This window comes from Haemorhous mexicanus, chromosome 20 (genome assembly GCF_027477595.1).
Source record: "Haemorhous mexicanus isolate bHaeMex1 chromosome 20, bHaeMex1.pri, whole genome shotgun sequence".
NCBI classification, from domain to species: Eukaryota; Metazoa; Chordata; class Aves; order Passeriformes; family Fringillidae; genus Haemorhous; species Haemorhous mexicanus.
The window spans coordinates 1,013,815-1,023,776 of NC_082360.1; the positions used below are offsets into that span (position 1 = coordinate 1,013,815).

Consider the following 9,962-nt stretch of genomic DNA (forward strand, 5'->3'; position numbering starts at 1 on the left):
AGGATGAAGGGCACACACCGCACCCCTCCCCAGCCGGGTGTCCAGCCCGCCTGGCTGTCCCCTGACCCCTGCACGGACCTTTCTGGGTCACCCCGTGTCACCTGGCTCTTGCACAAGGCCACAACTGCAGCCGAGCCGCGTCAGAGCAGCGGGCAGGACGTGCAGCCCAGCACGGCCCCGAGACCTGAATCAGAGGCTGTGCCGGCAGGGGAAGCCACGGCGTCCTGGGAGCAGTCATCCCCTGGTGACACACCGCCCCTGGAGCCGCCTCATCCCTCCTGGGAGCACAGCCGTGTTCCCAGGGCACCTTCCCTGTGCTCCCTGCTCCCAGAGGCTGTGCTGCCCTCCTGCACCAACCCAGCCAGCTGTCACCTTCTCCTCCCTTCCTCTGACCATGGCCTTGGCTCGCTGGCACCCTCTCTGGAGGGCAGGGAGGGACATCGAGGTGGCTGTGCAGAATCTGGAGGCCCATCTGGGAGAATATCTCCTTTCCCAGGATCCTGAGCTGCTCCGAGGTGGGAAGAGCCAGGGCTGGAGGTGCTGAGCTCCGGGGCAGGCTGGGCACCGTGCTCTGAGGTGGCCACCTGAGGAAATGTCACACACTGTTTGCATGGAGAGTCCCACAGGGTCTTGGTGCAGCTTTTCCTCACTCTTCAGTGGCAGAGCAGCCCCTCCGAGGGGACAGAAGTGTCCCTGTGGGGGAATGAGCCAAGCTGAGGTGGCGCTGGGGAGCTGAGGGGGTCAGAGGGCTCTGTCTGCACATCTGTCTGCACCCCTGGCTGTTTGTCTGCGGGAACAAGGGGTCAGTGCTGTCCACACCAGGAGGTTTGGGGTGCCTTGCTCTGCTGGATAGTGCCCCATGCTGGATCTGCAATCAGAACACAGATCCTGGCTTGGGAGGCAGCTGGAAATGAGCTCTGAGAACGAGGGGGGCTCTCCTTTACAGAAAAGCCAAGGCTGTGTCCATTCAACCCTAAATTAATTCCTTAAGGAATTAATTTAGGGTTGAATGGACACAGCCACCGACCCACGGAGCAGCTCACCCCTGGTTTCTCTCTCCTCTCCTCTCCTCTCCAGCGGGATCCTTTAACCCCTCCCTGTGCTCCTGGTGCCTCCTTTCCCAGCGGCAGGCAGGGATGCCAGCAGTGCCCCCAAAGCCACCTTTGGCAGCCGGCGGGTGACAAAGGCTGGGCGCTGGGGGCTGTGTTTCCCAGGGGTGCGGGGTCCCGCCTTGTTAAGCGCGGCTTTAGGGGGTGTTTGCTGTCCCGCATTGTGTGCGGGGCTGTTCCCACGCGGCCGCCGCGGGCCGGGCGCTGCGGGCGCACAAAGGAGCAGTCACTCAGCATTAGCGGCCGCACAATGCGGCTCCTGCTGCCCCCGAACCCTCCCGGAGCGGCCGGACAGACACACGGACTGCAGCAAAAGGGGTGGGGGATGAGCGGGGTGTCCCACAGTCCGTGTGCGTGGGAGGGTTGCGGGCAGGGGGCTTTGTGCCGGTGCAGGGAGACCCAAGGGGAGGCAAGGTGGGGGTTGTGGGGCCCTGGGGGATCGGTTATGGGCTGGGAATTGTGGATCCAGAGCTGGGGCCCTTCAAGGTGCTGTCATACCTGGGAATTACCTTGGGGAGGCAGCGGGGAGGGTTCAGCAGGGAGAAATGACCGCTGGGGCTGGTGGCTGGAGAGGAGCAGGGATTTCCTGGCTAATCCCTGTCTTGGAGGGTTGTCCAAGGCCATGGAATCCAAGCTGTGCCCAAGCCCCACCTTGTCACCCGCCCAGAGCACCGAGTGCCACCTCCAGGTGTCCCTAGCACACCTGCAGGGGTGGTGATCCCCCCGCCTCCCTGAGCACTCTGTTCCCATCCCTGCCCACCCTTTCAGTGCAGAAATCCTTCCTGGGGTCCAGCGGGTTGCCCTTCCCTTATTTTGACTGCAGGCAGCCAAATGCAGAGCAGAGCCCGCTGGACAGAGCCCTCCTGCCCTCTGCCACGGGGCTGGGCAGCTGCACCTTGAGCTCCTCAGAACCATCCCGGGGCTCTGCCTGGCAGCTGGGTGACCCTGGAGGGTGGAGCAACTCTGCCTGCAAACTCTCCACTCACAGCCCTGTGCCGTTAAATGATTGGAAAAGTCAGGAAATGAACCCACACTGAGTATTTGGTATTACTGAGCCGTTTCTTTTCTAGGGTGAGAAGTTGCCCTGCACGTGTTCCCGTCAGAGGCAGCAACAGCTCTGCAATCCCAGCCCCACAGGAGCCAGGCTGGAAGGGAAAACACAAACCATGACACCCCTGGGCAGCCTAAGCCACGGGGAGCATCCCAAAGGCCCCAAAGCCCCAGTTCCAGTGGATTTTCTCTTGGAATTGTGGGGTTTCTATGCCTTCCCTCCTGGAAAAAAGCTTGGGGGAGCTGCCTGGTGAGAGGGCAGACAGAGGGGATGCTGGAAGGGAGTCGGGCAATCCCCCTGGGCAGGGACCCTGGGGACACAGCACCCCCGGGGTGACAGGGCTGGGGCATGGCTGGGCACAGGGACAGTGCCAGGCTCACATCGGGCTGCTGTGACTCCCCCCGGGGCTGGGTGGGCACTGGGGCAGGGTGACAAGCAAGGGGACAGGCTGGCCGTGTTTGATGGCAGGGTTTGGTGCTGGGTCCCCCCCGGATTTGCTGCCCCCCATCGCGGCCCTGGGAAGGAAGGGGCTGCAGGTTTGGGGCTGGCCAGGACCCCCAGGCTGAGCCCGCGGGAGCCCAGCCCGGCCGCTCAGGGGAAGGAGGAGCTGCCAGCCCAGCTGCCGCTGCCCGACAGTCCCCTCTTGTCCCTGAGCATCCCCCGGCCCTCAAAGCCGCATTGTTTCCCCGTGAGGCACTCGGCATTCCCGCTGGGAAGCGGCATCCCGGAGAGATGGGAGCAGGGGGAGCGCCCGGGGGACAGCCCGGGGCCAGGGGAGGGGACATGGGCCACATGGTGCCACTGCCACATCCAGGGGACCCCTGGAGCTCCCCAGCCTCTCAGGGGGCTGTGCTTGGGCTGCCCCCAGACTCACTCTGGCAACTCCGGGGTGACTTTGGGAACACACCTGTGGGGAGAGAACACACCTTTGGTGAGAGAAAACAGCTTTTTTGGAGAGAGCACACCTTTGGTGAGGGAAAACAACACCTTTGGTGAGGAGTAGCTGGTGAAGGAGCCCCTGGAGCTGGAGCTGCCCTCCCAGGCATGGGAGAGGGGCTGGGTGGCTCTGCACGGGCAGGACGGGACAAATCGCCCCCATTTGGTGTCAGAACAAGGCTCTGGGTCATTCCCGAGGGATTTGGTGGCAGCAGCAGCAGGGAGGCAGGGCCAGGGCAGGGCTGTGCCACCACCCAGGTCCCTCTGCAGCCTCTGGCAGGGGAGCAGAGACCAGAGCAGGGTTTGGGGTCACAGCTTTGGGGTCACAGGTTTGGGGTCACAGGTTTGGGGTCACACCCAAGCCTGTGTGGACAAGTGTTCACCCCATGGAATGGCAGGGGGAAGAGCAGATCCCCTGGATCCCGGGGGGAAGGGGCAGCTCCCCAGCTGGTGGGGACTGCCCCCCCCTCACCCTGGCACCCCGGACTGCCTGCGGTGCCCTCGGCAGTGCTCTCCTGGTGCCAAAGCACATCCGAGAGCTCCATCTCCCGGGCACCGCGGAAAGCATCGAGGAGGAGCTGAACGAGGAGCTTTCGTTAGGCATTTTGGGCTGCCCTGGCTAAAGGGGTGTCCTGGCGCTGGGGTCCATCCTGCCGGCTGCCTCAGGGGCAGAATGGACACCCCAGAAGGAAAAAACGCTGATTTCCCCACCCTAATCCAAAGCAAGCGTGGGGAAGATGGATAAACTTGTGGGGAATGAGGGCAGGGTGAGGGATGGGCAGCGGGGTGAGGAGGAGAGGAGGATGAAGGCAGGGTGAGGGATGGGCAGTGGGGTGAGGATGAGGATGAGGGCAGGGTGAGGGATGGGCAGTGGGGTGAGGAGGAGGAGGAGGGGTGAGGGCAGGGTGAGGGATGGGCAGAGGGGTGAGGAGGACGAGGAGGATGAGGGCAGGGTGAGGGATGGGCAGAGGGGTGAGGATGAGGGCAGGGTGAGGGATGGGCAGTGGGGTGAGGATGAGGAGGAGGAGGAGGAGGGCAGGGTGAGGGATGGGCAGTGGGGTGAGGAGGAGGATGAGGGCAGGGTGAGGGATGGGCAGTGGGGTGAGGAGGAGGAGGAGGATGAGGGCAGGGTGAGGGATGGGCAGTGGGGTGAGAGCCCAGCCCCGGTGCAGGACGCGCTGCAGGATGTGCAGGACCGCGCTGCAGCCCCAGAGGCTCCCGGCACCCCTTCAGTGCCGGATTCCTTGGGCTGACCCCGCAGCATCACACGGGGATGGCAGCACTGTGCCTCCCGTGCTGTCCCTGTCCCTGTCCCTGTCCCTGTCCCTGTCCCTGCCCCCGCGCCTGACGCCAGCTCCTCGCCCACTCCCGGGCCAAGCGGGCCGAGAGGAGCCTTTAAAGGCGAACGGGTTCCTCCGCATTCACTCCGCGGGAGCTGTCCCTGCCTGTTCCTCCCTGTCCCTGCCTGTTCCTCCCTGTCCCTGCCTGTCCCTCCCTGTCCCTGCCCGTCCCTGCCCTGTCCCCGCTCCAGCCTTTGAGCCACGCGCCCTCCTCAGACGCAGCCGGCCCCCGCTGTCCCGAGGGTGTCGCGGTGTCCCCAAGGTGTCCCGGAGCTGTCTGGGGACAGCCGTGCATGGAGGGGCCGCTGCCCTGCGGCCCTACAGCAGGTAAGGGGACTTTGGGGCACGGGCTGAGGGAGGGGAGCAGCCGCCCCCGATCCCTCCTGAGCCAGGGCAGGAGCCTGGGTCCGTTCCGTGCCGGGTGAGGGGGTCCTGGTGTCCCTGTGGCCGTGGGTGGCAGCCCTGCAGGAGGAGGGCAGCCCGGCCGGGGGTGGCACAGCCCACATCGGCTGGGAGGGTGGCCGTGGCACAGCCAGGTGTGAGAAAAGGTGAGCTGGAAATGCCACCAGGTCTGGGAAAACCTGCAGCTTTATCAAAGTCAGGCTCCTGAGCTGGTCTGAGGGCTGAGCTGAACATGTCCCCTCTCCCTTCTCCCCTCTGCCCTCTCCCTTTGTGCCCTGAGAGAGGAGGGCAGAGCCTCAGCCCCATCTCTGCTCTGGGGCTGGGCTGGGCTGGGCTGGGCTGGCTCTGCCTTCCCTCCTCTCTGACTAACCCTGGCACGGGCTTGCTGCACCCAGCTCCAGCCTGAGCATGCCCACGGCCTGGAGATGCCATGGCCTGGCCACCAGCATGGCCTGGCCACCAGCACAGCCTGGAGATGCCATGGCCTGGCCACCAGCACAGCCTGGCCACCAGCACAGCCTGGAGATGCCATGGCCTGGCCACCAGCACAGCCTGGCCACCAGCCCGGGCCATCCCCCAGCAGCCTGGAAGGAGCCCGGTGTGGGTGTCTGCTGCCTGGCCTGGCTGTGTCACCTCCCTGGTCACCTGTGTGACCTCCCTGTGTCACCTCCACCAGCTTGGCTGCCCCAGGCTCCCCCGGGCCCCTCAGAGGTCTCTGGGATGGGAGCAGCTCCCTGTTCCTGGCAGGTTCCATCCTGGGATGGGAATGCCCAGCAGCTGAGCACAGAGGCACTGGTGACACAGTGTGACCCTGGAATGGCACAGTCTGTGTCTGGGGTGGCACAGTGTGAGACTGGAGTAGCACAGTCTGTGTCTGGGATGGCACAGTGTGACCCTGGAGTGGCACAGTCTGTGTCTGGGGTGGCACAGTGTGACCCTGGAGTGGCACAGTCTGTGTCTGGGATGGCACAGAGTGACCCTGGAATGGCAGTGTGTGTCTGGGATGGCACAGTGTGACCCTGGAATGGCACAGTCTGTGTCTGGGGTGGCACAGTGTGACCCTGGAATGGCAGTGTGTGTCTGGGGTGGCACAGTCTGTGTCTGGGATGGCACAGGGTGACCCTGGAGTGGCACAGTCTGTGTCTGGGATGGCACAGTGTGACCCTGGAGTGGCACAGTCTGTGTCTGGGGTGGCACAGTGTGACCCTGGAATGGCAGTGTGTGTCTGGGGTGGCACAGTCTGTGTCTGGGATGGCACAGGGTGACCCTGGAGTGGCACATTCTGTGTCTGGGATGGCACAGTGTGACCCTGGAGTGGCACATTCTGTGTCCAGGATAGCACAGGGTGACCCTGGAGTGGCACAGTCTATGTCTGGGATGGCACAGTGTGACCCTGGAGTGGCACATTCTGTGTCTGGGGTGGCACAGTGTGACCCTGGAGTGGCACACTCTGTACCAGGAATGGCTCCGTCTGTGCCTGGAATTTCTGCCCCAGGAGTTCAGCAGGCAGGGCTCCGTGCAGGGGCTCAGCCCCCTGCCCCTGTGCCTTGGCACCCAGGGATTTTGCCCTGCAGGGCTCTGGGGCTGGGATCCTCCCTCCATCCCTGCCCAGGGGCTGCACGGGGAGGCTGAACCGTGCTGAGAGTGGCCAGGCCATGGCAGGCACCCCTCCCACCCCGCGAGGAATTGACAGGGGATGGGGACGGGACATGGAATGGCTTCAGACCGACTCAGGGCAGGGCTGGGTGGGACACTGGGAACTGGGAATTGTTCCCTGGCAGGGTGGGCAGTGCCGAGAGGGCAGGGAGGAGGGGAGCTGAAGAGAGGGACAGTGCTGCTCGCTGCCACCAGAGCCCGATTAACCCCTCGTGCCCCTCCTCGGCCAGCACAGCAGGGATGTCCGAGACCCCCCCCAGCAAGGAGGCTGCCCCGGCCGAGTGCCCCGTGTGCTACGAGAGGTTCCAGCCCCTGGAGGCCACGCACCGCCGGCTCAGCTGCGGCCACACCTTCTGCCACGACTGCCTGGTGAAGTGCCTGCTGTCGGCCAAGCTGGACGGGCACGTCCAGAGCAGCATCGCGTGCCCCGTGTGCCGCTTCGTCACCTTCCTCAGCAGGAAGAAGGCTCTGTGGCTGCCCAGGGCCACCGAGCCCCGCGCGGCGGAGGTGCCCCTGTCACAGCTGGCCAGGAGCGAGGCCACCAACACGCCGGAGGTGCCCCTGTCCCCATCGTCCCTGTCGCAGCTGGCCAGGAGCGAGGCCACCAACACGCTGGAGGTGCCTCTGTCCCCATCGTCCCTGTCGCAGCTGGCCAGGAGCGAGGCCACCAACACGCTGGTGGTGCCCCTGTCCCCATCGTCCCTGTCGCAGCTGGCCAGGAGCGAGGCCACCAACACTCTGGTGGTGCCCAGCCACTTCGTGCTGCCGGTGCAGAGCCTGGAGCGGGTTCCCCCCGGCGCGGGGCTGGCACGGGAGGCGCACATCTTTGTCATCAGCGAGCACGGCATGCCGCCGCTGGCCGCCCAGCCCTGCGGCTCGCTGCCCCCGGGGAGCGGGGGGGACGCGGCCAGCTCGGGCTCGGTGTCGCTGGCCGGCTCGGTGTCGTCCGGCCCGGCGCTGGGGCTGCAGTGCTGCCAGTCGCCCATGGCCCTGGCCGTGATGCTGGTGCTGACCGTGGCCATGCTGGCCGCCGTGCTGCCGTGGCTGCTGCTGGTCAGGAGGGACTTGTAGCACGGCTGGGACACCGCGGGGGTGTCGCTGGTGCGGGGACACAGCCGGGCTGGAGCTCCTCTCTGAAAGCTCCCGGAGAAAGCCCAGAAGCAGCTCCAGGTGAAGCTCTCTCACCTGGCCAGGGGCTGAACGGACTCTCAGACCTTCCTGCAGATCTCCAGCTGCTGGCAGTGGCACTGCTGGCATTTTCTGCCCCTCTGGTTAAGGTTTGGCAGGCCAAAGGCTGCTGTGGCTCCTGCAGGGTGTCTGTGGAGAGGAGCCCCTGCAGCCACGGTGGGACAGAGGGGGCCGTGCTGCTCCTGCCCAGCTCAGGGCCCTGGCACCGGGCACAGCCAAGGGCTCTGGGGCTCAGGGCTGCCAGCCTGTGGGGCTCTGGGGGTCCCCAGGCTCCCAGGACATCGGGGGCATCGTGATGCAGCCAGCCTGGAGCAGAAACTCACAGCTTCCAGCTCGGGATGGAGAAACCACAGCCTGCAGCTGCGGGGCACAAGGACAGGGACAGCAGAGGATGCAGAGAGCAATGCTGGCCCTGCTGAGCTCACCTTCCCCTCTGCCAGCCTCCCGCAGGGCCGTGGGGTGGGAGGGGAGTCCAGCTCACCCCACAGGCAGTCCCAGCCGTGCCCTCTCTCTCTGAGCTCCCAGGGTCGTGCCCATCCTCCCGTTGGCACAGCTTCCCTCCTGCCAGGGGCACCCAGGGACTCGGGTTGGGGGTAAACCCAAGCTCTGGCCATCCCAAGGGGGCAGATTTGGGATCCCTCCCTGTGCTAGGGCCCCGTGGCACAGTGACATTTCCTTGTCCCTGTACCCCACTCCTGAGGTCTCAGGGCCAGGGGCTCATTTCCACCTGTGCCAGACAGGCTGGGCACTGCTCTGCCCCCAAACCTCCTGGCTTTGCCCTCTCTGGGACTGGTGCCACCCGAGGGGACCCAGTGCCAGCCCCCAGCCCGGGGACGGGGGGCAGTGGGCTGCAGGGGGGCACAGCTGGGGTGTGGGGAGCTCTGAGCCTGCTCTCAGGGGAGGGGGAAGGGCATTGCTGGACACCCCTGCTGGTGCTGGGGCCACTCGTGGCACTTGTCCCCAGCCCAGTCTGCACCTTCGGCACCTTTGTCCTCCTGACCCAGTCCCTGGCCCTGTGGGTGCTGCTCTCACTCTGTCACCTGGGAATGTGTCACTTCATGGGCACCCCAGGGTGAGCAGGACATCCCCCACTGTCACCCCAGGGTGAGCAGGACATCCTCCACTGTCACCCCAGGGTGAGCAGGATGTCCCTCACTGTCCCCCCAAGGTGAGCAGGATGTCCCTCACTGTGCCCTCAATGTGAGCAGAATGTCCCTCACTGTCACCCCAAGGTGAGCAGGATGTCCCTCACTGTCCCCCCAAGGTGAGCAGGATGTCCCTCACTGTCACCCCAAGGTGAGCAGGATGTCCCTCACTGTCACCCCAGGGTGAGCAGGATGTCCCTCACTGTCCCCCCAAGGTGAGCAGGATGTCCCTCACTGTCACCCCAAGGTGAGCAGGATGTCCCTCACTGTCACCCCAGGGTGAGCAGGATGTCCCTCACTGTCCCCCCAAGGTGAGCAGGATGTCCCTCACTGTCACCCCAATGTGAACAGAACGTCCCTCACTGTCACCCCAGGGTGAGCAGGATGTCCCTCACTGTCACCCCAGGGTGAACAGGACATCCCTCACTGTCCCCGCAATGTGAACAGAACGTCCCTCATTGTCCCCCCAACGTGAGCAGGATGTCCCTGCCTGTCCCCCACGGGAGGTGGCAGTGGGGCACAGGGCTGGCCCAGGGTTCCCACGCTCCTGAGGGAGGGACAAACACAGCCAGCAGTGCCAGCAGTGCCACCAAGGTGGCTTTGGGACCAGAAAAGACTTTTCAGGGCAACAAACCAGGACACTGTGGGGCAGGGCAGCTGGCGGTGTCCCCTGCCACCGCTGGGGTCACAGCTGGGACAGTGCCCTGCTGCCCTGCTGCTCCCTGTCAGGTTCCTGCACTGCCCCAGCCCCGTCCCAGTGTCCCCACCCAAACCTGGGGTGCCGTGACCCCGACCCCGTGTGAGAGGTGCCTGAGACACGGCACTGGAATGGAAACCCCGTTTCATAAGCAATGGTGACCTGGCCATGACGTGTCCCTGCCTCATTATTTAATAATGAACCCTGTTATTAATTGTCTGGGCAGTGGGTGCAGGTGCCAGGGCGGGCTGTGGGGGGTGGCACGGGGCAGCTGCAGCCCTGGAGGTGTTTGGGGGGGCAGTGGGGACTGGGGAGAGCTGCAGTGGAGCTCTGGGGGGGGCTGGGGGTGTCTGGTGCTGTGCCAGGGCCAGGCACAGGGGACACCCAGGAGGACAGGAGGGTGTTTTCCACAGGGTGGCACTGCTGGGCCAGGGATGG

The 9,962-nt window shown here is 65.1% G+C and overlaps 1 protein-coding gene across 1 annotated transcript; it reads left to right on the forward strand.

The window, feature by feature from the left end:
- Window positions 1-6,733: 6,733 nt before the first annotated feature.
- RNF222 (ring finger protein 222) lies at window positions 6,734-7,565 on the forward strand. The gene is made up of 2 exons (XM_059864545.1): window positions 6,734-7,001; window positions 7,158-7,565. The coding sequence occupies exons 1-2, from the start codon at window positions 6,735-6,737 to the stop codon at window positions 7,563-7,565; spliced, it is 675 nt and encodes a 224-aa protein (XP_059720528.1). The 5' UTR covers window position 6,734.
- Window positions 7,566-9,962: the final 2,397 nt, after the last annotated feature.

Coding starts and splice junctions, on each gene's coding strand:
- RNF222 (XM_059864545.1), top strand. CDS start 6,735: ATGTCCGAGACCCCCCCCAGCAAGGAGGCTGCCCCGGCCGAGTGCCCC. Junction 7,002..7,157: donor CCGAGCCCCGCGCGGCGGAG/GTGCCCCTGTCA, acceptor GCCAGGAGCGAG/GCCACCAACACGCTGGTGGT.